This window comes from Macrosteles quadrilineatus, unplaced genomic scaffold (genome assembly GCF_028750875.1).
Source record: "Macrosteles quadrilineatus isolate MER2022 unplaced genomic scaffold, UCM_ALF_1.0 Scaffold_4__1_contigs__length_99947679, whole genome shotgun sequence".
NCBI lineage: Eukaryota > Metazoa > Arthropoda > Insecta > Hemiptera > Cicadellidae > Macrosteles > Macrosteles quadrilineatus.
In genome coordinates, this window is record NW_026542597.1 from 17,792,889 (window position 1) to 17,820,876 (window position 27,988).

General features: G+C 38.1%; 2 protein-coding genes across 2 annotated transcripts in view; one reads left to right on the forward strand and one right to left on the reverse strand.

Moving 5' to 3' along the window:
• Positions 1-21,712, forward strand: part of LOC128991582 (uncharacterized) — a 37,437-nt gene extending 15,725 nt beyond the window's left edge. The window contains exons 8-24 of the mRNA XM_054414597.1: positions 413-581; positions 1,190-1,340; positions 2,003-2,178; positions 2,724-2,941; positions 3,568-3,778; positions 4,305-4,530; positions 4,852-5,056; positions 10,614-10,780; positions 11,876-11,973; positions 12,916-13,049; positions 14,004-14,121; positions 14,403-14,655; positions 15,654-15,841; positions 16,342-16,462; positions 17,479-17,633; positions 19,044-19,195; positions 19,743-21,712. Coding sequence (XP_054270572.1) covers positions 413-581; positions 1,190-1,340; positions 2,003-2,178; positions 2,724-2,941; positions 3,568-3,778; positions 4,305-4,530; positions 4,852-5,056; positions 10,614-10,780; positions 11,876-11,973; positions 12,916-13,049; positions 14,004-14,121; positions 14,403-14,655; positions 15,654-15,841; positions 16,342-16,462; positions 17,479-17,633; positions 19,044-19,195; positions 19,743-19,926 — 2,926 coding nt within the window. The 3' untranslated portion in view covers positions 19,927-21,712. The remainder of the gene's footprint in view (positions 1-412; positions 582-1,189; positions 1,341-2,002; positions 2,179-2,723; positions 2,942-3,567; positions 3,779-4,304; positions 4,531-4,851; positions 5,057-10,613; positions 10,781-11,875; positions 11,974-12,915; positions 13,050-14,003; positions 14,122-14,402; positions 14,656-15,653; positions 15,842-16,341; positions 16,463-17,478; positions 17,634-19,043; positions 19,196-19,742) is intronic.
• A 1,253-nt stretch (positions 21,713-22,965) lies between these two features.
• On the reverse strand, positions 22,966-27,730 carry LOC128992469 (dehydrodolichyl diphosphate synthase complex subunit DHDDS-like). Its single transcript, XM_054416055.1, has 5 exons — positions 27,438-27,730; positions 26,885-27,046; positions 26,230-26,378; positions 23,845-24,029; positions 22,966-23,483 (listed from the first exon to the last, which is right to left on the reverse strand). The coding sequence occupies exons 1-5, from the start codon at positions 27,596-27,598 to the stop codon at positions 23,265-23,267; spliced, it is 876 nt and encodes a 291-aa protein (XP_054272030.1). The 5' UTR covers positions 27,599-27,730; the 3' UTR covers positions 22,966-23,264.
• Between the last annotated feature and the right edge of the window lie 258 nt (positions 27,731-27,988).

Genomic DNA, 27,988 nt, shown 5'->3' on the forward strand with positions numbered 1-27,988 from the left:
TGCTGACGTAAATTACCGATCTTTGTGGAATACATTAATTGTTTAAACCCAACTGGAAGGACAAATTATTGTAAAATATAAAACTTTTTATGTCACTTCAACTATATCAAATACAAAATTCAAGGAAATAAAACTTAAGACAATAGCAGTCTCTGTATTTGGCTCGTTCAACTACAGTGTATGTTATACTGTATTTTAATAACAAATAGGCTTCTTGTGGTCCAAGATGAGATAGTTCCTTTAATATCCAAGAGGTAATGATGGAACACTATTTTATTTACCACATTATAAAATATTAAGGTAAAACCCATCTATAAAGAATTATATTACGATTTTGTTACTGTAACTTTATAACCACTAAGCACCCCAGACAATGTTTAACACTTGAACTTAACTGAAATGTGATTCCAAGGCATCTGTTCTGGGAGTTGGTACCCGTGGTTGGTTCACCACAGTCAGTTTTGTTCATCCGAGATTTGGTCAAGTCGGAACGGATCCGAGGTTTGCTGGCCGGACGACTTCTCGTCAACTTTCCTTTCTACCAACGGAAACCCACTGAAGACCTACTGACCCAATGTGAGGTATGAACATCTCCATAACTCAAAAATATCATATCCAGTTAGTAGTTATCCTTATACAACAACCAAACAAACTGATTACCAAGTTTAATATCTTTTCCAAGCAATAATGTCTTGAAATTAATAACAATTTTGAATATGGGTTGGGGGAAAATTATGCACAAAAGTTCATGCAGCTGGTCGAGCATTTGGTTCCATCTTCATTGTTGGTTATATTGATTATTAGTAGACCAAACCTTGCCCATTAGCTTGAGCTTGAGTTATATACCTCAGAGAAAATTTCTCTGTCAATAAGGAACAGAGGATAACCTCCATGGTACACTAAGGTGGTGTCTAGGGCAAAGTGCAACACCGCTCTCATGTACTTCAATGTTCACAGTGGAGTAAGACCCTGTGTGATAGGAATTTCCGCACAGTGCTCTCCGTTCAGGCTCTTGCTTGCTTGTCACAAGTATATTTCTGGCACAACATACCAGAGCAAATCACTCATAGTGGTTAGTAAAAATGCACCATAAATAACATATTTTTGTTGGAATTTAGATTGCTACCCATAGTTTATTGCTGTAAGTGGTGTTGCTTCTTAGTATAATGCGAGTACTTGTGATTTCCAGGAGTTTTTGCACTGGAGCTACCCAATAGGAAAGGACGTCAGACATTCGGCAATTCTCACTTTTGCCAACCTTCTCCATAAAGTTTGCAACTTGGGGTGCAAATCCGATACTATTGACAGATACGCCAAGTTCTACCTGGACAGATTTACAGGTAATGGACAATGTTTTACAAAGAAATAAAGAATTAAAAAGACATAATTGATAGAAAAGTATTTAAAGAAATTGCTTTAGATTCGATCAAGTTTTTTTCAATCAAAGTTGGAATCAATGCTTATATAGATATCCTGTCATAATCTTGAATTAAATTATTAAGAAATATTAATGTTACCTTGTGGTGTTACAATTTTGTTGTAGTTTACTATGTTTTCTCAATACATTGACATCATCAGGTAATACGCTATTGTTTCGTTTTGAATATTAAAATGATTCTAAAATATTATTGTTCAGTGTGGAGTAATCTAGATTGCCTTCTAAGTACCGGTATATAAATTTTCATCATTTCCCTATTTCACATACATGAGATTTTAACTGTTCTAAAACCTTAAGATTGGGATAAGAGTTACCTTGGAGTTTGTAATAAAAAGTATGTAAGGCATGGTTAAACTAATATACTTTATTACAAATTTTCTTAAAACAAAGCTGGAAAAACCTCTGTTGCATATGTGAAGTATCAAGAAATTTCCAATATGATGATAAAAATATTGGAATTTGCAGTAAAGAAGTAATAAAACGCTACCATTACAAACACTTACAACAATATCACTTTCATAATAAAAATAAATCAAATACAGAAGAACATTCAACAATTTACAGAGAGCACAGAGTACGAGGAGCGCATGCTGTATCTGCAGGGACTGTCCAACATTGAGCTAAAACAGAGTCTGGACTATCTGGCTCCGATCATCACAGGCCAGACGACCACAGATCATCACATACAGTTCCTGTCTACGTGGGCTGTCATCAATACTGTCTACACGTATCCCAACAAGGTAAACAAACAGGGAATACATTGTTTAGCTGAGAAAGTCCTCGATCATTGGGTTTTCTTTCAATAAATGAATTGCTCCACCGAACAACTTTGAATGTGAATATTTTCTGAACGCGTAAACTTTCTGGCCACGCCAGTTTCCCGCGCTTTCAATCTCTTTTTGTAAAATCCTGTCAACCTATGTATTTTTAAAATGAAATGTCCCACCCTGTAGATAAAGTAATTGTTTCTGACTTAATTAGGGATATGGTTGGCTCCTCCCAATGAATCAATTAATAATGTAGTACCTATTTGTAGGAATGGCTTGGTCTTATAGTATACCATATTATCCCAATGTACGTACGTAAATCTTTCCACGGTTTAAAACTTGACTCATAAATCTGGGATTATTGGTATTTTAATGAATGGTCTTGAAAGAGACAGATCTTATTCAGAAAAAGCTACAAAGATCATTCACTCCATTCTACACTCACCAAGTATTCACAGACTACATTCATACAGAAGTACGTCCCTGTTGAAGTGATTATAATATGTTACCTGTGGCAGATCTTTGAACTGTTCTGGCCAGTTTTGTGCAACCGGTCGCAGACTCTGGAGGTGAGAGTTGCGGCTCTCACGATGCTCGTTCTCTCCAAACCGGCACCGGACCGATTCATCAGTTTGTTCTGGTACATGCAGACCGAGCCTAGCCTTCAACTGTACAACTTCTTCTATACAACTGTCAAGTCTCTAGCTTCAACCACCTACCCCTGCTACTCTCAACTGTAAGTCTGTAGATTGTATTAAGATGAGATTATTAGTGTGTGGTTGTGTCGGGTGTGTCAGTGGTAGGGAAAAGAGTGAAAAGACATCCTAGCACTGTTGCTCATTCAACGCACACCCTAGGGGTACTGCTGTCCTCTTCTTCAAGGCTAAGCTTATTTTAATTGCAGCTTTGATCTACAACAACTACTACAGAAATTTGGCAACATGGAATACAACTGTTGCTATGACAAATGCCCCTTACTGATTGGTCTAGGCCATGGTGAGCCTCCAGCCCCCAATCCTAAAGCAGTTTGAATCAAACTAGAATAACTCCAACTCACCACTGTGGATATTTCAAGTAAAAGATAAGTGATGAGTGTTGAATAAATTAGATGGCAGTTTGTTCTTTAACTAGAACCAAGACTGCACCTGTAGCATATTGGGCTGTCTTGAAATTTAATGGACCCAACTTCAGAACCATAGCCAGTGGCAAAGATAAAAATCATCTTGCCCAACCCACACTCTTGCCTAATTTATATTTTTGTTCTAATAATCCTTGAATGTGAGTTTTTGAATCACCCACATTAAGTTAAGTGACTATGCTATTTCAAACCTATAACAACTTGATATCTGGATTTTTTTGCAGAGGTATAATTTCGTCCCAACTTACAAGATATGTTCCAAAGAAAACAACAATTTGGGCAACAGGAAACTATCTTCTAGACTATGAGGACAAGGAGCGAGGGTTCGGTGGAGTTTTGCAGCTTTTGTCCATCGGTAGTGAACGGACAGGGCTGCCTAATGTTTTCATATTTATGACTGAGCAGCATTCATTGGGCGTCACCACTTCATATGCGGTAAACAATTTTTCATATTTTGCATGGTTGTTTTAAGATACTGTACAAGTGCATGGTTTGTTTGGTTTATTAGCCACAGTGTTTGCAAACAATTGTCTTGGTAACTGATTGGTTACAATGTATATGCCTCAAAATCTGAAGGTCAATGGTTTGATCACAATTGGTATTGATATGGACCCAGATGTCATCTGTCATGTCTAATGATGCTAACCTAACGCTCAAACAAAAGGTCAATATTAGATACTAATATACCAGCCTTTGGGCCATTATTTCTTAAAAACTTAATTCCAATGTTATTGAAAAACACAAAATAAATACGAGAGATTGAATTAAATTATCTCCTGAATCATACTAGGAAAAATTAATGGAGATCCTCTGATCACCATAGCCACTGATCTACACAGCATGTAGGGAGTAAGTAAAATTGCCTAGTACATCTTGTGGCTGTAACCTTTAAAAAAAGTTATATACTTTTTCTGAAATGGATTTGGGATGTTTGAGTTCTACTCTAGTTTTTCTTATGCAGCTGTACATCAAAGCAGAAGGCGTTGGAGAAGGGATCAAGCGCCAGCTGCACAACATGACAGTTCACGCCAACATCAACTTTGCCAAGATTGCTCAGCTGTTGAAGACACTCAAGGCTCCAATCAAAGAACAGGAGGAGATTCATTTGGAGTTCATCTTCAAGGTGGATGGCAGAACTATTATAACCCAGTACTTGAATAGCTCTTCATTCAACAATATAACTACAGGTAGGGTAAACTAGCTTTTAGCCACACCAAAAATTCTTTGCCACATTATCCGGTCCTCTGCATCTTCCACCACTGCTCCAATTCTCAGTACATGTTCTGCCCATCTTTTGACATTTAATTTGACCGTTTAATTACACAGATCAAACAGGGTTAGTATCATCAATAAACACTTTTCCTCCTCTACTTCACAGTCCCTGCTCAAAAAGATTTCAACTAGAATTCCCATCTTGAGGGTCCATGGAATGCTCAGTAGCCAAAACAACTAAGCCTACTGCTTCTCACAAAACTAAAACAGCTCAACTAACATTTATCTGTTGACAGTTGTCCGAAAGCTGAGCTCCGTCTACTTCGAGTTCAGCGTGAACTATCAACGCCTCATGTTTCCACTGTTCCTGACGCAGAGTCTTCCCACGGACATTGGTACGCCGTCACTCATACAGATCCGCAGTGGTACGTTGGTGTCTGCACGCGGCAGTGTCAGTCAAGACGATGAGGGTAGAGCTCGTAATGCTGAGCTGGACTTGAGGTAGATCAATAGTTGAGTATTTGTAGAAATGAAATAGACATTTCAATAAAACTGCAGCCAGTTTTATAAATTGTAGTTGCATTTGGGCTACCCACAGTGAGGGCTAATGGCAATCACTGAAGGCAAGAATTGAAAGCACTTATTGTCAACCATAGAATATTTTATAGTATAATGTAGTAGTTTAACCATAAAATAGTACCAAATACTAAAGGAATCAAATTTTGACATCAACTCTGTTGGCTCATTCAACCATGTTCTATCATGTAAAAAATTTGGCAACAACAGTTCTGTATGGTTCGTTTACTTCAGTATTGAAATGTATAAAGAACTGCACTACTTTTAGGTATAACGCACAACATAGAACATGACTTACTTTTAGCATGGATGACGTTAGACAGACGTTCAGCGGGCAATCTGGTAGGTAGCAATGACGTCACGGCATTGGTACAGTGCAGCCAACACCGTTAAAACAATCTAGTCCTCTTAAGCCTTGATTATATATTACACTCGCCAACCCTTATAAAATAGTTGGCCCACAACTTAAAACTTCTTATAAAACTTTAATTCAACATAAAACGTTCTTTAAAACCAAACAATTTTTTAACTTCCATTTTTTTTTCTTCTTTTTTTTATATATATTTTTTTAAATAATCAACTAAAAATTCTTCTTTTTGAATCGTGTGTATACACACTTACAAGTCCAGTTTAGCTGGTTTGCGCACAGTCCGCTGCGATCTTCTAACCACAGGAGTTGGACTGCACTGCACCTCTGGACGCTGCCCCTCTTCCATCGACTTCCGTCCTTGGGGTGACGGTGGACTTCTGGCCCTTGGCGATGACGGCAAACTCTGCCGACTTGGAGATACTCTCTCCGGCGACACGCTGACGGTCACTGATTCCGGTGGATCTGGCACTTCCTCTCTTCTAACCAAAATTTCCTCTTCCTCCACCTGACTTGGTCTTAGATGATCAGCGTGACAAAACCTGGTGCGGTTCAGGACCCTCACAAGATAAGTTACTGGACTTCTACACTCCACAATTTGGCCGGGAACCCAAGAAATTTTTTCCTGCCTCACCGTCTTTACTAACACATGCTGGCCTTCACTGAAGGACCTATCAGAGCCTCTGTGTTTATCTGCTGCCCGTTTTTGCAACTCCTGTTGCCTCCTGGCCTCATCAAGCAAATTTGGCTTCAACATTGTTAAGTGAGTTCTAGGCTTCCAGCGTAGGAACAATTCAGCCGGACTCACGCCTGTCACTGAAGTGGGGGTGTTGCGATAGGAAAATAGAAAATTATCTAGCTTATGCTGTAAAGAAGTAGGATGACTGCGCTTCTCACTCAAGACCTGGCGCAGCAGACTCTTCTTGACTTCCTGAACTGAACGTTCTGCGGCTCCGTTGGATGCCGGGTGATAGGGTGGGGACAGGGTGAATTTGACACCATTCTTTCTAAGGAATTCACGGAATTCGAGACTAGTGAATGAGGTACCATTATCAGAAACCAATTCTTCGGGCAAACCATAGGCTGCAAACAAAGTCCGAAGCTTCTCTATAGTCTTGGAGGAAGATGTAGAGCTCATCAGAAACACCTCAATCCATTTTGAGTAACTATCGACTAGGATGAGCATCTGCTGTCTTGACGTGGGATCTTCTGCAAAATCAATGTGAACTCTGCGCCACCTCTCCGTGGCTAACGGCCATTGATGCAATGGAACTCTAGGACTGGCATTTCTCGTGCCTTGACATACAAAACAAGACGCCACTGTCTCCTCAATGGATTTTTCGATACCTGGCCACCACACGTAGCTTCTAGCCAACAACTTCATCCGGGTTATACCAGGATGCTGTTCATGGAGCATCTGGATAACGTTCTCCCTCAACATCTCAGGAATCACCACCCGACTTCCCCACAAGATACAATTCTTGTCCACTGACAACTCCAATCGTCTCCTCTGAAATGGAAGCAACATAGGATTTTGAACCTCCCGCCAGCCATGTAAAACAAAGTCCCGAACCCTCGACAACAATGGATCTTTGTCCGTCAATCTTCCTACGTCCAAAGACGTAATCGGAGAATCATCACTCACACTGCAGAAATTGATTACTTGAACACAAGACTCAACATGTGAAACATAATTATCCTCCAATTCCAACGATTCATCGTCTTGTAGAGGTAGACGTGATAACGCATCAGCGTGGGGTAAGTCAACCCCTTTTCGATATTTAACCTCAAAATTGTATGCTGCCAGAATGAGAGCCCATCGCTGAAGTCTTGCCGCAGCTAGGCTAGGTACACCACGTTTTGTTCCAAAAATTGCCGCTAACGGCTGATGATCCGTCTGTAACACACAGTTCTTACGACCATAAATATACTTGTGGAATTTCTTTACCCCGAATATCAACGCCAATGCTTCCTTGTGTAGTTGGGAATAATTTTTCTCACTAGGGCTAAGAGTTTTGGACGCAAAAGCTACAGGCCGCTCTTCTCCATCGACCATATGAGACAGAATGGCTGACACTCCCCTAGGGCTAGCATCACACGTTAAAACAAGTGGCTTAGACACATCATAATGCACCAAAATATTGGAGTCAAGAACCCATGACTTACTTTCCTCAAAAGTGCGTGAACACTCTTTGGTCCACTTCCATGGGACGTCCTTCTTCAAAAGATCATAAAAACAACTGATTTTTGATGACAAATTGTAAATAAACTTTCCATAGTAATTAATCAACCCAATGTAGGCCCTTAACTCATCCTTGTTACTCGGTTCCGGGGCATTTCGAATAGCCGACACAATCCCTTGCTGGGGGCTGATTCCCGTTGCTGAAACCACATAGCCTAAATACTCAACCTTAGGCTGCAAAAATTTACACTTGCTCTCGTTAACCCGAACTCCATAATCCATCAGACGCTGAAACAGATTTTCTAATCTACTACAAGCTTCTTCACGTGTTGAGCCTCCCACTAGAACATCGTCCAAGTACGCTACGGTACCTGGTAACCCACATACAATCTGATCAATGACTGCTTGAAAAATAGCCGGTGCGGACGACAACCCATACGGCAAACGTCTCAATCTAAAAAGTCCTTTATGGGTAGTCAAGGTTAACAAAGGTTGTGACTCCTCTGCTACTGCTAACTGCTGATAGGCATTTGTGAGGTCGATTACTGAAAAGTATGTACATCCTGACAACGACGCAAAAATATCTTCCGGTTGCGGAAGCGGATAGTGCTCTGTTTGCAGCACCGGATTTAACGTTACCTTAAAATCGGCGCACAATCTTACGCCATTTGGTTTAGGAACCGTCACCAACGGTGTAGCCCACTCGGAGCTGGAAACCCTATAGGCTATTCCATCGTTAACCATTCGGTCTAACTCTTGTTCAACCTTCTCCCTCAAACTATAAGGCACTGGCCTATATTTACAAAACTTGGGAACTACATTGTCTTTAAGAATAATGTGAGCAGTAACCCCTTTAATTTCTCCAGCTCCCGTTTGAAATACCATAGCATATTTATTTTTCAACGTTTGCACATCAACTTCAGTTGTACTGCTAAGCTTAGGCCTACTCAGTTGATCCTTACAACTAGGTCCTGATACACTACTCACAGGGTTAGGCTCAGACAAAGTCAAATTAATTTGATTACTAGGCCTACTCTGTAGGCCTACTTCCGATACTACTGAAAAAATAGAACGCCAATCAAGTTTCAACTTGGCCAACCAGCTCCTTCCCAACAACATAGGCTGGTTCCTACGACACATTTTCACAACCAATAAGGGCAACATAACTTCTTGACCTTTATATTTTACAGTTACATCAGCTTGGCCTAGCACAGGCACCTCCCCACCAGTGTATGTCAATAAACTCAAATTTACATGATTTAATTCCACATTAGGAAATTTTTCCGCAAAAACCTCAGACGGGCACACGGATACTGCTGATCCACTATCAATTTCCATTTCTACAACTACATCTTCTATCATTAGTCTTACCTTGTAAGCTTCTGTACCGTCAGATAGGCCTAGATTGTACAAACACAAGTCCCGAGTCTCCTTGACTATATCCAAGTTAGGCCTAGGCCTAGGGTCCTCCTCTTCCAAATTAAGATGATGCACCTTGTGTGGGGCAAATCTTCCACTCTTGGACTTTGAATTCTGCTTGTTAAATTTATTTCGGGACTTACAAGCCTTGAACAAATGCCCAACCATATTGCATGCATTGCACTTGTAACTAGAATATGGACAATCATTAGCTTTATGTTCCACTGAATTACACCTGTAACACTTATTTTTCCCATTAAACCCCATATTTGGTTTAAAATAACCATTTACATTGGATTTATTAAAAGAGCTAGCAGGTAAAACATTTTTACCACGTTTCATACTCAAACTGTTAACATCCTGTTTCGAACTGAAAAGACCTGTTTGCTTCTCTGCTTGTTCCAGCCTGAGAGCCAAAGCCTGAGCTTCTTCAAAATCTAAGTCTTCAGACAACAATTTTTGTCGTATCACCTCATTATTAATTCCAGAAATCAATTTGTCCCTAAGGGCATCTTTCAGAAATGTAGAAAATTTACAAGTACTAGCCAAATGCTTGATAGCTACAACAAATTCAGAAATAGTTTCGGTAGGCTTTTGTACCCTGGAATAAAACATGTATCGTTCCGCCACTACTAACTTCTTTGGGGAAAAATGTTTGACCAATACTTTTGACAAATCTTCATAAGATTTACTATCCACCTCGTCAGGAGACACAATATCTGACAAAACTGCTAATATTTTAGGGCCCAGAACAGTAATCAACACTGAAACTTTACTACCATCTTCAATACTATTGGCCTTGAAATAGTGTTTGAGACGCATTAAATACGACTCAATGGCTTCCTCATGGGGATTAAACTCTCCCACCTTCCCAATACCTGACATTTTCGTCACAGTAGATCCTTTTCCTTTGTCCTTTTTGTCTCCCATTAACACTCGCGGAAAAGATTTTTACTTTTTAATCCATAGAAAGAAATCCGTAATTACCGACTGCGCCAATGAAATGTATAAAGAACTGCACTACTTTTAGGTATAACGCACAACATAGAACATGACTTACTTTTAGCATGGATGACGTTAGACAGACGTTCAGCGGGCAATCTGGTAGGTAGCAATGACGTCACGGCATTGGTACAGTGCAGCCAACACCGTTAAAACAATCTAGTCCTCTTAAGCCTTGATTATATATTACAAGTATCCAAAACTTTAAGATAGAATATAAAATCACTTCATCACATACCAGTTGTAAACTCTGCCTAACCTAATTTTAGTTTACTTGGTGTACACCAAGAATTTTCCACCTTACTAGCATGGAAAAAATTGATTTTTAAAAATTAATCCCTAATAAAGTTTTATTCATTCTTTTAACATTTTTCACAAGTCACATCAAATATCAAAGTATCAAAAACTAAGTGATAAAAACACAACTTTTACAGCAGAGCACTCTGTGAGTTGCTCATTTAGCTATGTTCTATTTAAATAAATATTTGCTACAGCTAACGTTACTTTTCTAGATACTCCTGGAACGGTATCACAGGTCTTCAGCTGTACAACCCACTAAACAACAAGTGGTACGGAGGCAAGCGCAGCCGCAGTTTACATATCAAGCTGCCCTTCGCAGTCCAGCTGCAAATGGATGTACTCAAGGAGTTTTACAAGATAAAAACCATCCAGCATAGAGGTAAGAGAATATGTTAGGGTATTGAAAAAGATATTATATATGAGGTAAATAATAACGTTTTGAACATGTAAAAATAGTAAAGTAGACATTGTGGTTTTTGTATTCATTACGATGGAGAACAATAAATATTTCCACCAATATTTGGAGGTCCAAATATCCACCTCAAACTCTCAACATTTACAGGTATTTTGAGGATGTGAATAAGAGGCATAGGCATTGGGTTCATTGTCATTGGGCTACCCATTAATAATGGTGAACATCCAACATATCCAACATAATGGTGAACGTTGGATAGAAATATGACTAGGGGTGAACCACTCTCATAAATAATGTAAATGCTGATGGAGTTGATACTTTAATCAGAGTTCAAAGCATATATAAAGAGTATAAAGAGCATTTACCAAAAAACACCCCGGCTCAAAAGTCTAATTACGCCGAACACCTAGTCAGTAGCAACCACAACTATTCAAAGATCGAAGAAAATTTGACAGTAATTCATACATGCAACAATAAAGCCAAAACAACAGCTCTCGAAAATTTTTAAATATATAAGGCCTTTAAATTAGAAACAAAACATATTTTAAATGACAAAATCAATAGTCAGGCGAACGAGTTGTTTGACACTATCATCAAATTAGACAGAGAAAGGAAACCTGAAACCACCGATCAGCTGATTGCAGATGACGTCACCTTGACCTTCGACGGAACTCCAGTCGCGGCCGGCTCGACATAAGCGTGCACGCATCGCGATGGTTTCTGTGTGTAAATATTTTGTAAATATAATGTGTTTTCGTCTTGTGTTCAGTAAAAACTTTATGTATTTATTATAACGAATCGTTTTACGAGGATTGACCTGATGATGTGATTGTCGTCACGAAACCGGTCGTCATCTAATAGCACCAAAGGATATTGAACAAGGTAACTGTTTATTTTATTATATGATACATTAAGCTGGTTACTTAGCAGAATCATCAATCAAAAGCTAAATGATCAAAGACTTTCCATGTAACCTAGTCTTGATTAACCAGTTTTTGTTGTTAAGCTATTACTCTTTTGTAGAATCATTGTATGTGCAACTTCCTACATTCATTACAGACTATATGGCTGGCTCTCGTCTCGGAGTTGTCTGGCACGCTGTCACGAACATAATCCCTCACGATCCAAAGAGAGAATCATCACATCCCGTCAAAGAAGTGAGTTTTGTTGGTAGTTAGGTCTCCTTTTGAGTTGTTGAAAGTACTGTGTAAAAGGTTTTGTTGAATAACTTTAACAATAAATAGTGGGAGGAAGAAAAATACAATGTGGTAGAGTTGCAAATATAAATTTTTCCTAATCGGTTAGTCTTGAAAGTCGTTTACAGAAACTGTAGATAATCAATGTAAAATTTCAGATAGTGAGCTCTAAAGTGTATAATTTAATTTCAAAAGAATATATTTCGGACATTAAGAAATTAGCAACTGTTTTTGTTGCTATCACAGTGCAAATGAATACTAAGGCCCATTTGGCTTCTTATGCAGAATATTACAAGTCTCAGTCTATATCAACTATGATTGTTTTAATGTGAGAAAAAATTAAATGATAGTCCATTTTTATTCATCTACAAGACAATATTAATTCTCTTAAATTATGATGAATTTGAGCTAGGGCGGCAAGGCACAGTCGGACGAGACGGGACAACCGCACATCCGCAATTTAGGACAGCCTGCGAGCTAAAACTGTGAGTCCGACTTTGACGGAGAACGTGAGACCAGTGTGGAGAATGGCAGAAGTCCCGTGACCCTTGTCTAGTTGGTAGCTAGGAAATGCCCCCAGAGTTCTGTCTATCGGACTTTTTAACAAACGGCAGAAGCTACTAGATGTCCGTTGCTGGCCGTCCCGCTGTAGTGGGCGCACTTATATTAATTCAATGTAATTTTCTTTTAAAATATCCATGCCGTGCGACCCTAGCGTAGCTTTATCCACAGAATCCTAATTTAAAAGGTTGTTGTACTCGCAAAGCATAGTCTCACAGTGTCGAGAAACCTATGGCTATCATTTAATGGTTGAAAGAAAATTGTAAGTTTATAAAATCACTAAATTCATTACATCAATACATTATAATATCGAGTTAAACACAACAATCTGTTGCTGTCAAGGAATGGACGATGGACTCGGAAGACCTTGGAGCCAGGCTTGGAGCAAGTGTTTTCAACTGTCCCGGCAAGTCAACAATAAGAGACGCACTACATCTGCTGAAAAAAGCTTTCTTGACCAAAGAGAAAAACTACCAGTAAGTAAACCTTTTAACTTTAACACTGTAGTAGAAAAGTGTTTTGTTTTTAAACACTTTAAAACACTTTTAAATGGTATAAAATTCAGCTGAATACCAGAGAAAACCAGAGTCCAGCTAATCTAATATATAAAATTCTCGTGTCACAGTGTTTGTCTGCAAACTCCTCCGGAACGACTTCACCGATCGTTATGAAATTTGGTGTGTAAATTCTGTAGGTATGCGAATCGGACGTAAACTATTTCCCGTTTCGAAATTCTTAAAAGGGCTCCGCCCCAGTGGCTCTGGAGTTTCCCATGTTAACCTTATGAGAAATGGAATTAATGAATCTTAACAGCTGTTTCAATTAAACAAGTTGGTTCTGTTCTATGATGTTCAATAGCATTAAAGTTACAAGGATTACCAACAGGGTGCAGCACTATTTTTTTTTTAATTTATGACAACAGCTAATTTCCAACCAAAAGGTGAGTGAGTGTAGCGAACGAACTTCAACCTGGAGGCGAGTTAGCGTAGCGAACGAGCTAACCTGAAGGCAAGTGAGCGCAGCGAACGATCTCCAACCTAAAAGTGAGTGAGCGTAGCGAACGAGCTCCAACCCAAAGGTGAGTGAGGGTAGCGAACGAACTTCAACCAGGACGTGATTGAGCGATGCGAACGAGATCATCTTGAAAATTAAACGTAACGGTACTTTCTTTCCATCGGTCTGTCTTAGGGGAAACCTATAACTTAGGCGATACGAAGTTCGCCGGGTCAGCTAGTAAACACAATAAAAAGGTCACAAAATATGGCACTGATATTTTGTCCCAATAGGACTTCTTCAGAGATAAAATTTAAGAGAAAGTAAATAGGCCTAACGATGTTCTCTCTTTATTACTTTATAAATTTTTAAAAGTACAGGAGTTGTTTTGTTGACTCATTGAATAGATATTGCACTTGATTGTATGTACATTGCAGGATGGTGCCGGGAGGAGTTGTTCTACTGGGTTTGTTCTCACTCAAGGAACACTTGGCATTCCAGCCTCCAGGCAGCAGATGTGGTCTTATGTTGTCATTCACGCCTTTGTTGTCTCAGGTCAGTCTTTTGTACGAATCCGTGATGCAACTCAAATATCTAGACATAAAATAAGCACTGTAAACTTATCATATCGATTCAATTTACTTAAATTTATTCATGTGCTTAACGAGAGGTGAGGTGCGTTTTTAAAGAATAAACTCATCTTCTAATGTAAAATAAAAACATCACCATTTATTTAGACTTGCTACTCTCTAAGAAACGGCTCAAAATTGATGGTCCAATACATGAATTAATTGAATCATCTAGTCAAGATAACCACCTCATCACTCCTTTGTCAGGTGGAGCCAGTGCTGACTTTGGAGAAGAAGCAGTTACGTCTCCAGATGTCCCGGAAGGACGGAGTGTTGTGGGAGATACAGGCAGGCTTCAGACAGATCTCCAACGGCAAACGGGAGTTGACGTTCAAGTTGTACCACACTCCAAGCGTGCGCGACACCGTCAGCAACATCTGGAGAGTGATACAGCTGGAGGGAGCGTTTGTACTACCCTCGGGGAGAGCCAACGTGTTCAACCCTCCTGCGCCCGTGTCAGGTAGATGTTTAGTGGTTTTGTACGATTGTGTGTGTTGCGTCAGCGTCTTGGACAGAAGGTGTAAGAGGTACAGTTTGATTCCCAGTATTAATTCATTTATTCATTGCCATGGCCATTTGGTACTTGGCCTCAGCAACACAGAGTCTCCACCTGTCTCTGACCTCAGGATCTTCTTCAATTCCCAAAAGTCTCATTTCTTGCTAGACCTGATCCCACAATCTAGGTCTTGATCTTCCTCTGGATCTTCTTCCTTCTACTGTTCCCTTCAGGATGTTTTCAGGTTATATTCTTTTCCTAATCTTAGTACGTGTCTATTCCAGTTCATATAAGTCTACTGCTTCTTATCTACCCTTGATCTTCTTAATGCTTGATTCTTGACTCTTCCCCAGTATGTCTGCAAGAATTCTTGTGGCTCAATCCTCTTTTCCTTAAAAGCGTCAAGTTTATTCCACAAATAATGCAACTGATGAAGGGACTAGAAAAGGGAGGTTTGAAATTGAAATATATTACCAAGATGTTAAATTGTACGATTTGCAAATAGCCTTAGTCAGACGTTTATATAAGGAGTTAAGACTTTCAAAAGATTATTTGATCAAGATTTGATTTAATCAATGTAATAAACAATCAACTCGTGAACTGTCAATCGACCCAACAAAAACAACCGCTTCCATTATGACATAGGTTCCACGTATTTGGGTTTGTGTGGGAACAGATCAATATGTTTTACTAAAAAGAAACTCAGCAAAGAGATCAGTTCTATACAGATATTCCCACATTTTTCCTTGGGACAGGTACAAATAGAAACTTACAATAGTCTCAGTAAACCAAGTTTTATTATCACCGTTTTATAAATGTACAGACAAAATTTCTACCGAGTTTTAGCTGAAGATACTGAGATTTTTAAGGTGATCTTTTTAGGCAAGCACTATAATACCCCAGTTATTTATGTATAATGACTATCACTAAACATCCTTTACTCTTACCGGTTTTTTTACCAGGCTACACGTTTATCTCATGGGGTGACTCGTCACCGACTCACGCAGACAAGGCCGCAGTGGTGGATGTGAAGGTAGTCGCAGCTCACAGTGAGAACCAGAATTTGACCTGTGATGACCTCTCACCTACCTGTCTTCAGTCTGTGATGGAGCTAGCGACGCAGCAGGTCGCCACCACACAGTATGTCAACGTGAGTCTCTATTGTGGTTGTTGCGAATTGTGACTTCATTGGTGTGCTGGGATTGTTCCAAGGCCAGATTTAGGAAAATGGGTGAAAAAAACCGTACGTCACTCGTCCAAAATGTGTTTACCATACACATACGGGAAACACCTATTTTCGGACTAATACTATTACACATCTAAAAAGATTAACTATCAAATACAAATAATTTATTAGTTACGGTAATATTGAGAACTTAAGAAAAAATTCACTTTTCATAAGTAACTGGACAAAATCGCATGTACTTTACTTTTGTCTTTCCCATTATTTAATTTATTCTTGCTGAACAAACATTCCTCTTTAAATTTCATAATATATTAGTTGTTGTATGATTTTGCTGATACAAAAGGTATGTTTAATTTTTATTACCATCGCTACATTTTGCTCTTATAGTGAAGATCAGACATAAATAAATTGATGTAAATGTGTTTAATCGTGTATTTCACAAGTACTTTCCTTTCCATCCACAGCTGCCAGGATGGTTGATAACTGCCGCCCACGCTCTGTTTCCTGAACATGTGCAAATGGAGAGTTCCTCGACCAAGATTGACTTTAGTTTCCCAGCGGCTTTGCCATCATGGAGTACAAAAGGTGAGAAACACGATTTATGAGAACCAAAATCTGGACATTCAAGTTTTTAGTTTAACTTTTCAGATACCATATTTGCAACCCATGGAATATTCTAACGTACTAATTCTCATTGTGATTATAAAATTAATTTAGACTGCTTCTTCTTGAACAAATTTGTTGCTTTAGAAGGAAACGCTCTTAGGCCTGGCGCACACGGTCGATTTTTCGATCGGCCGATTAAAAAATCGGCCAAAAATAAATCGCACTTGATTTATGTCCGGGCGCACACGTAGTGAATTTTTAGTCGAGAAATGGATTTTTTGAGTGCGTTTAAGCTATCCTAAAATGGACTTTGTTGAATTAACCTGTGTTTGTGCTCTTCTAATTAGATCAAAGAAAAAAAGAAGATAATTTAAATATTGGGTTCATCCAATAGTAAGTCAGAGACTTTTTAATCGACAGTTTTATAAACCATACACTTTACTTGATGACAGTAAAAAGTTCTTTAGTTACTATAGAATGTCTGTTGAAAGTTTCAGTTTTTATTATAACAGCTGTGGCCTTTTTAGCAAAGAAAACAACACAACTCACACTGAAGTTCACTGACTCCTGTGGAGAACAACAAGCAACTGGCCGATTTTTTAGTCGACCGTGTGCACGGACTGATAACAACCTGTAAGTTACAGATTTCCGGGCGACAATCGCCTCGCCTACGAATCTGCAGCAAAACCCAGATTTTAAAATCGGCGCAATTCTCGATCGCCTGTGTGCGCGCTTCCATTCTAATATATGGTGCACAGATCGGCCGATGAAATAATCGCTTGTGTGCGCCTAGCCTTAGGCCAGGATTATGATTTTTAGAAAGGAAGGATTACAAAACCTGGCACCTGGCTCCAGTCCAGATAGGACATAGTACTCATTTACAATATTTTGTCCCCTACGATTCTTTTTGTCTATAATCGACAAAGTCCCCCAGGTTCAAGCAACTTACAACCCATGTAATATGTTGTGGGTAAGTTTTTTTAACCTTGTTGTAGGTCTTTGTGCTGTCAACAGCCAATCAGTTCTCACTCTGGACAACACAACGAGCTACGACTTGTCTCTGACTGGCTGCTTCACTGTCATGGTGGCCGATTGTTCGCAAGACACTACGTTTGCTGTTCTCGTCAAGAAAGTGGTGAATCAACATCTGGTGAGGATGTGTCAATTAGATTAGTATATAAAAAAAAAATGTAGTTTGCTTGAATAACTTCATATTATTTCTTTAATATTATTGGTGTTGCTAATAAATAGTGTTTTGAACTTTCATGTAAAACTATTGATTCTCGGTATATTTTTTGGGTTTGCTGCAAGGTAATAAGTAAAAATATACATTTTACTAACGAAGTCTAAACATTTTTAATTTAATACATTATTAGAAATACAGCATTACAGTACGTTTAAGATAGGTTTCAAAGTCGATAAATGGATAGAAATTAATATCCATTATTTACAGGGCAGGTTACTGTTATTTGACCCTTTTTTGTAGTTAACCTGCTTACACTATACCGTATTTACAAAAATTTCCTCTTTCAAACAAAAAATTAACTAACAAACTGACTCAAACACTCACTTAGCAATTACATAAGCACAAAACAGTCCAAAGACTTACCAACCGAGGCCATGCGCTTAACCAAAGACAATTTTTGAAGTGCCGCCACAAAGGGAGGATACTTATATAGTACATTTTCATGGAGGAAAGTAGATTGTTCTAAAGATGAGCGGGACAATCACTAACTATCTTAGTTATTATTAAATACCCCCGCCGCAGCAAACCTGCCGACTAAGCGAATTTCCATTTGTCTGAATTGATTTTCAGTTAAATATATTTTAATAACATTAGGTTTAACGAGTACCTAGGTTTGCTGCTACAAGGAAACTAATAAAGTGTGTTTTTGAGTAAAATATTGATAGCTTAGTACAAAATAAATAAATTTGCCAAGTTTGATCAAAATATATTCATAAACAAGCAAACTACAACATTTGACAATTTTGTCCATAAGAATAACATGGGAATTTTAAATTTACAATTTTTTTAATTTTCTCCGTTACTAATATTCGAACAAAAATACTTTTATATACTAAATTATTTGTTTTTTTAAGCTCTTTAAAAAGGTCTAAAGAGAAATTGGGAAATTTTGTGTTTTGAGGGTCAAAAGTGAGAAAAACCAATTTTTACCCCATAAAACCCCCCGTAAAGCCCCGTTCCCATGGTCCGATCGTGCTGGTTCGCGAACTCATTCAAGTTTATCCCGCTTTACACCTTTAAACCAAATTTCATCAAAATCGGAAAAAAATTACTCAAGTTATCGCGTTCACGGACGTATATATATAATATATATATATATATACATATATAAAAATTTAAACGAATAGTGTTTTTGGCCTCTGGGGACATCAAAATGAAAAAGTAAATCGGTCCCGGGTCTAGGTCTTACCGTGCCACCTACGGTAATAGCTACTTCCCTATAGGGAAATTCGCTAAAAGGTGCAATAATCAACTGCACAAATTATAGTGGAAATATAAGTGAATATATTAGACAATTCTCGCCATTTGTTTCAGGCTGTGAAAATATATGTTGGGAGTGATGTCATCGAACTTCTGCCCACTACTGAAGAAACAATAGATGTGTTTGTCAATGAGAACATCAAACTGAACCCAATAACTGAGGACTATGAGCATGGAGCCTCTAACACCACCAAACCTTTCTTTAGGTGATTTACAACTATCAATAGACCATTTACATTTCACTAATCTCAGTACCACTCAAGATATATCAATAATCACTTTACTTAACCTATGTCAGTTCCACTTAGGCACTAGGTGTGCGATTAAAAAAAATATGTTGAAACGAATACATTATTTGATAATGAATGCTAAAAGACGTAAGCTGAGTTGGTGCTTATGATTTTAATCACTTTAAAACTCTTTCGGTAGACCATGAACTGCTCAGAAGTGTGAGCACTTGGAAAGATCTACGTTGTTAGCAGTTAATTTGATATTGAGCACTAGGTAAAGTGGAATTTCGACTTGTTTCCTAGGAGACTCACTTGCATTTCATGTCATGTTTGTAGTGTCACTAGTGTCAGTTGGTAGTGAATGTGTAATATTACTTGGAAATACAAGTACTTTTAATTTATATTAAGGCTCAGTTTTAAATTAAAATTACACTTTCAAACCTTGCATTAGACATGTTTGAAGTAGATTTTACATGTTAAAACTCAGTGATTTCACTAATAATTTCCATAATTCTGTCGTCAGCATCTCGGTGAAGCAAGGCGGCCAGGTGGACGTGGAGTTACACAACGGGGTTGTCGTCCAACATTACACAAAGACCATCGTGGCGCTGGTACCAGGACTGTTCCGAGGATACACTTGTGGTCTGTGCGGAAACTTCAACAGTGATATCAACAATGAACCAATCATGTATTACACTCAGTGTTAGACTGCAGACAACGCAATGGATCATCTTTGACAGTGATACCAATCAAGAGGTGACAGAAAGGGTCGGGGCCAAAGACGTTCCCCTAGGACAATTAGTAAAGGCTGGTTTCCATAGCTGCCGAATACTGCTATGTTGTGAGTGTCGTGCTAATTTTCTAGTGCCTGCGTTTTTTGGCAAGGTCATTTTCCTATAAGTACAATATTTAATTGCAAAGTGGGTTCACGCGACAGTTTTAAGTAGTCTAATGTCTATAGTTTGTCCCATGCGTTCTTGAAATATGGATGTGCAGTAAATGGTAATTTATCTTAACCCTTTGGGTGCCAGAAATTGATTTTGGTACTTTCTGAAAAGTGCCAGAATTTTTTTACTAGTTATGTCTGAAGAGTGCCAGGCTTTCCGTGGGGGCGAAGCGTAGTGCGCAAGAATAAAAATCGGTTAAAGTATAAAATTCCATCCCAAAAGTGCCATGGAACGATATATTGTGCCTCGATCGTATGAAAAATCAATTGAAATCATTGTTGTTTTATAATAACAACCGAGTCAAACGATATACCCATTAAAACTCACATGATCGAAAGTCGCGCCGGCCCGATATATCGTTGCAATGTATTTTTCAGATGTGTTGTGCAAAACGATATATCGTTGCGTTGGCACTCAAAGGGTTAAGTCATATCCCACAACTAATTTCATAAATTTTTTATCCTTGGATAAAGAAAATTAAGTTTGCTTTAATATGCTGAATTAAACCTATTTCAAAACGGTCTCAATTTAAAGTGTAATTTACTGAATATATTAAAGAACTTAAAGTAATTGAAATTATTAAACGGATGGAATTAGTAGTTAGTAGTTAACTGAATTGGTTAACTCTTCAAAAAAGAACTGCTCTTAGAGCGGTCTTGCAGCCCGCTGCGGGATACAGTTCCTACCAAATTTGACTGTAAAGAAAACCAGCCTTACCACCCAAAGTTTTAGTCGCAGGTGCGTCTGATTAACACTTACCAATACAAGTAAAGTGGCAGCAGGCAGTGACAACTTTTGCGAAAACCTGAAGTACAGTGACAAGGGGTGGGCCCGTGGATCCTGCATAAAGTTGCAAACATTGGAAGTCATCATTACCCAATTTGGGAAATAAATTATGTACTTTTAATAGTATATATCATCACTAGGGCCTATGCATTAGTGTATATGCTAATGGGGCAAAACCTCTTAAATTATGAAGAATATATACACTGTCAAAGATGATCGTTAAGTTGTTATTTGGATTGAAATCTCAAAATGTGATAGTCAATATATCTTAAGTCTACACATGAATTCCCAGATTGGGACACAGTTAGTCATTTCATGTCAAAAATGTTAAACAGTCTTAGAAGTTTTTAACTTAAATAATATAACAATACTTCCACCCATTTACGATTGTAAACATTTCTTTTTGAACCATAAAATACACATTATTAATTTTTTCCCACTGATAAAGGACTTGATCATATAAAATCAATTGAGTTGAGACTATTGAGAGGATACATTTAAAAAAAATCAAACCTAACAATTCTTGCTTGCCACTTTTCACAAAGCATAATTCATTTTATGTGTCATAAAATTAGACTAGGCCTATTTTAACTCTTCTAGTGAGATGCCAACTTAATAACTAGAAAAACTAGTAAATATTGTGTGTAATTTTAAAGTATAATAAACCAACAAACCAACCTATTTAAGGATTATTCCTTTGTACATGTATATAAAATAAATAAACAACAAAGGATATCTGTTCTTATTTAATAAAGTATTATGTCAGAATGAGTGTTAATTTATTTATTTCTATGGCCATACTAAAAATGCCCTGTTTGTCTGTACCTTTTCAATTTCTCTAGGTTTACTCTTGCAAAATTTTGTTGACACAGGAATTAAACCGATTTTCAAAAACAATAGTTATTTATGCAACTAGTGAGCAAAGTAAGCAATTGCCTCACTCGAGAGAAATCCTTACTCACAGGTAAGCGTGTGACTAAACGTTTTGGTAGGCGAGTGAGGAATGGTTTCTCGAGTGAGGCGATTGCACTTTGCACTCGAGTTGCACATTATATTTTTCCTAGAGTTACCATAAAACAAATAAATTGGTAAAGAAACGTGCCTTCACGGTGCAAATCTAGAGTGAGACAAAGTAATTTGAATGAGACAACGTTCTCACTGATGAGCGAATTGGCCACTTTCGTGCCTTCACGTTGAAAATCTGGAGTGAGACAATGTTCATTGTCTCACTAATGAGCGAATTGGCCACTTTGCTTTCTCAAATCAGTGAGAGAACATGTACATTAGTAGTTTACTTATTTTCTAGGAAAAATATTTGTTCCTACACTTACCTAACAATGTACAATGTACATGTTCTCTACATTGTTAGGTAAGTGTAGGAAAAAATATTTTTTTCTCGAAAATAAGTAAACTACTAGCGTTGAACAATGTAGTTGTTTGAGGATTACCAAGGCCTTTTGTAAAAAGTTACATTTTTATATAAATAAGAAAATAAAAATGTCAAGAGGAAAAATTATTTGAGTCTAATTTCTTTAAAATGATGATAATTATTTCACATTTTTTATTTATCAAAATTGTTTGACTCAATTGTTAATTTTGAAGATGAAGAATACATACTTTCTCTCTCTATTAAATAGAAAAATAATAGATAAGAAATCAAATGAAATAGAAGAAATCTTGTCTCCATTGAAGCAAATTTGTTATCATAAATAGCAAAAGAGTTTGGTTGTGTTGCTAGCCTAGTGGTTAGCGTCTCGGACTTCGGTGCGGGAGGGACGGGTTCAATCCCCGGCACATCCATTGAACATTTATCTCTCGTAATTCTCGTAAAATGCCACTTGAAAAAAAGTCCAAAGTCGGAACTGTCGCCATAGAATCTGGACGGGTGGCAATCCTGGTTTTATCTTTCATAAATCTAAGAGTCATCAGAACTTAACAAACCAAAAATAAAAATATGCAAGTTAATTTTGAGTGTTGGAACAACATAATAACAGAAAGAAATGAAAATACAGGTGAAGTAAAAGTAAATATATTACGAATGAAACAACTACAAATATCACATGAATTTACATCACAAGACTTTAAGTTACATTGTATTTACAAATCCTATCAACCTAAACTATTTAAAATGGAAACATTTGTTCAAATCCACTATTTGCGGATAAAATATAATACATCCACTACTTAAAGTATAATATAATGTCTCATAATCACTATGTACACAAATTATATTGCTCCCGACTATATACACCATATTCTACATAACCCAGTGTTTTTTCAACATTTGAATATACATTAAGAGAATCAGACTTCTACGATGAGGCAGCGATTGCTGCTTTTTTCCAATGTTTTTCCTCCACATTCTCCAAGAACTTGGCAGCTTTATCGGAGAGAGGTGGTTTTGGAAGGGATGATCGGACTTTGAGTAGAGTGGGATAAGCTCGCTGGAAGTGGAAAACAGCTGCTAATAAGTGCCAAGCTGTGAAGTTGGGCCACAAAACATCCGTGAAGTAGAGGTAGCTGTAGGCCGTCTGTAATAAACAGGAAAAATTTAAACTTAATTATTTAAGAGTTATTTAATTGTAATATGCTTGGGAGAAAGTATGTGTCAGTTTGCTGATATTGTTTATTTCCAATACCATCCATACACAATATTACAGTTAAAGTTGATCGAAATAGTGCACTTATGTGAGTTGCAAATCTGATCAGCCATTTTGAAAACCCTTATTGTGTTTGTGTCCACAGAAAACCTGTATTGTAATATTACAGAATTTCAAAATAGAGATTGTGTCATTCAAGACAAGAGAAAACATGATTTAAAAGGGCAAAAGAGTACACTGGGGCTCTAAGGGCTAAACTAATCTAAGAACTCCAATATTCTGAATGTTGTACCTGAAGAAGAAGGAAGTCACTGAGTCGCTTCTCCCCGGACGTTCTGATACACAAGTCAGGGTACGGAGAGTCCATGGTGTAAAGAGATTTGGACAACAACTGCACATTGATATCACTCAGGTCCAGGTCTGAGGAGCGATGACCTTCCACCATCTGCTTCATAGCTTCCGCCATCTCGTCCCTGGCTGTAAAGCACATAGGCAAAGATTGTTGATCAAACTGTCAAGATATTAAATTTTAGCAGACTTATCTAGATGAAAGAGTCCACCCGACATAAGAAACCAATTACTTTTACACTATACACAACAATTAAAATATTTCAATATCACTGACAGCATTTTCAACCAAGTAAGGTTTGAGTTGGAGAGAGAGTAACATCTCTCATTAAAACTCTATCTCTCCCATTCAGACGGTTCTTGATTTAAAATGGTATCAGTAGTGAAGTATTCTATTTTTGGTGTATAGTGTAAAGTTTTGTGTTTCTTGTGCCAGAGTAGACTCTTTTCCCAATCAAATAAATTTCTGATATCCTAAAAAAATCTTTAAAAACTTTAATCTCTTACGTGCTTAACCTCAAATTAAATTTATAGTAAAGTCTCAAATATTTATACTACCTAAACTAGCTTTTGGAAAGCTAAAAGTTAGGAAAAACATAGAAAGTAACAAAAACATGTCAACAATCACCGAGTTTGTCTGATATCAAACTAATTCAAGACTTTAAGTCTGTATTGTTGAAACTGACGTAACAAATAATATAAGGGACAACACCAGTGTTGAAATTTAGGCCTGGTAGACACGGGCATTAAGCGGCCCACACACTACACGTGCATTGCACGCCGTGCCAAAAACTGACAAAACGTGCAAGTGTGTGGTGAACACCGTGCAAGCACGGCGTGCATTGGCATGGCATGGTGGAAATCAAGACGAGTTTGATTTTTGGCGTGCCGTGCCAAAGCATGCCATTCTGAGGTGTAGGCGGTCTCCGTGCCACGTGCTGGTAGTTCAACCACTTTTGACAGGATTTGACCCTATAAGTACTTTCTTATTAGTGAATCAACGGCATTATGTCTTGGCCATTTGCAACACGGATTAAATACGCACATAGTGGCGTCCCCATCTTAAATAATTGATAATTGGCACGACCATCGAGATTATAACACAATGGATCGCGCGCTGTATGTGATGCGTGAGCCAAGACGCAGTCATAGATCTCTATATAATATATCATAGAGCATACATCCTCCACCACAGTATTGTGAACCAAGTGCCCTGCCGGCATATATCTGTACGGAAGCGAGGTGCAAGGTCTGGACTAACCTAGGCACTAAGGTGGCTTAGTGCTGCTGCCTTGTGTCTATTTTTAATGATTAATCAATTAATCATGTCCAATGTCCTTAAAACATGTGTGTGTTCTGTTCTGCATTTCATTTGTACGAACAGACGATGTAATTTAGCACGTTGTAGGCTACACTGAAGATCAAGTGTGTGTTGCACGTCGTGCCAATATAAAAAATGGCACGGCGTGCAATGCACGTGTAGTGTGTAGGCCGCTTTAGTCGTGTGCTCCCACAACAGGATTAGCTTCCAGTCTTGAACAGTCAGTTTTGGGCGATGTTTGCATTGTTTATATACATACAAATTATTACCAATCATTGAGATGACACCACCTAGGTGCGTATTTTAACCCAAATATGAGTGAAGGATGAGTGTAGAATGGGGTGTGATGTTCTGTGTAGCTTTGTTACTAAGGCCCGGCCCTACGTGGGCGACAGGAGTGGCAGCGTCCGTTGAGAGCGTATTTTTTAACTATATTGTATCTTGCCGCTGTTGTCACTTGCATGTGTAGCAGCTATCCCTGCTGTTGCTATTGTCGCCAGCGTCGCTCACATAGGACACGCCCGTACCATGCGGTGTGAGTGTTGACAGCGACAGCAGCTAGAATAAATCGTCGTCCGTGTCACTCGTGTCAGACACAAAAATCTGCAACATTCTAGGGATTCTAGCGTTTTTGCTTGCGTCGCTCCTGTTGCTCACGCAGGACACAGGCCTAAGCAGCTGTTTATTTAGTCATGATCATTTATTTAAAGCCCGATGATCGGGAACAGCTGGGATCAGTTTTTAACTATCAAAAAGCTACGGACTTTTCTCAGGATCGATCCAGCGACCTTTTGTTAGGGGAGCACTAGCCTATAACAACTCGACTACCAGGTCTCATACACACAGACGTAACACTACTGAAGACCATGTGCAATCAGAAGCTTAGGCCATAATTATTTATGTCATTCAAGTTTTTTTATTGGTTACAGAATGTAATTATATTTTCAGTTAAACCTAAGTAAGTTCATCAGCTGGCACATTAGTGATGAGGAATTAAGAATTATTTACCTGTATAAGCAAAAGCCACGTTGAGAATTGCTTTGTTATTGTATTTAGTCAGAAGTTCCACCTCGGCGATCAGTTTGGTCAAATCTGGCGGAAGTAATGAAATATTCCCAATTACTCTGATTCTGACTCCATTTTCCATTAGTTTGTCCCTGCAAAATACAAGTTGAATAATACTGGATGAAACAAACTAACTTAAAGTTGAATTAACTGATACTTTGGAAGTCATTAAGTGGAAGGGGGTGTAGTGGGCAGGACGTAACGGAGATCGGGTACAGTTTTGGGCTACCCTAATATCAATTGAAAATGAATATTGATTCGATTAGTACTCTTATTCATTTTTTTCATAATCAGCAAGCTTGGTTAGGTTATAACAGTTTCATCTTGTCCCTAAAAAAAATTTTGCTCCTCCCCCCCGGTCAATCTTTCCACCTCCATACCTGCCGCACCGTGGAACTGGTCACTGATACCTGGCCGACACTCGCCCCACCAAGCATTAGGCTGTAAAATGACCCTCGTCAAAGTGTTTAGGCAAACGGAACTCGGCCCTGCTCTAATTCTAACTAGACTAGGCCTAATTCATGCCATAAAGTTAAATACAACCAACAACAATCAAATAAACCACACAAATTGTTACAGGTGATGTAGGCTTACATACTTTTCATCAAGAAGACGCTGAAATTTTTGTGTGGCCAATCTCAACAAATCATCAACTTCATCTTTACTCCTCTTGAAATTCTCTATGCTGAACGCATAAACAGTTACCTCCGATACTCCAAGGTCTAAACACCACTGAAGTGTTTCGGCTAACTTGTCAAACCTGGAAACAGATGTGTCAATTAGTTATGATCGAAATAGGCCAATGAACAGGCCAACATATTATGGAGACTATGATTCAGTCTATTAATTCTTAGTTTTGATTAAATTTATTATTTTTATCCCCTGATACTCGACGTAGGCTCTATTCAGGTAAACACCCGTAGGTAATGGTGTACTGCTCCTATCTAAATTCTACCGAGTCCAATAATGTTGTGTTTTCACTTAGGGCCTACCATCCATTTGAGCAGACTGTTAAGCTAATATTTAGGCCTACCAAAGCTGATCGTTAACTAACGTCTTTAATCCATGAGCTATGGACACATGATTCAGCACTAGGCCTAGCTCACAGTACAGCCGCTGTGTATCCATGTAGGCTATTGCAAAGAGCTTACCCTTTTGAATGACCGTCCAGTTTCTTGACATTTGTTTGTTTTGCATATCTTCTATTACCATCCATAATAAAAGCGACATGCTTTGGAATCACACCACACTTCAAAACTCTTACACAAAACAATTGGGCCCAGGTTAATGAGCTATCCCTTATCCAAGACATTGTTAATATAAAATTACTTCAAAATATTTCACGGTGAATGTTAAGTGTTAAGATAGCTAATGAAAATAGATAGATTATTACTGTATACATAAACTAAGATTCGGTATAGGTTAAAAATAATGTACAAAACGAATTGTAAATTGTAACCTAACCTTAAACACCTGACAATTTAAAAGTAAATAGACAGTAGACACGTAAACGTCGTAACAGGTGATCTTTGTGTGAGCTGGGTACTGCCAACTGAACAGTTGATTCAGTACTACAAAGCTCTTGTATCGAAATACTACTATATAAAAACTGATTTATTTTTACTGATATAACTTATTTTCTTGTGAAGACAAACCTTCATAAATTTTGAAATTATTCTGTTTCCTAGAAAATATGAGGAGT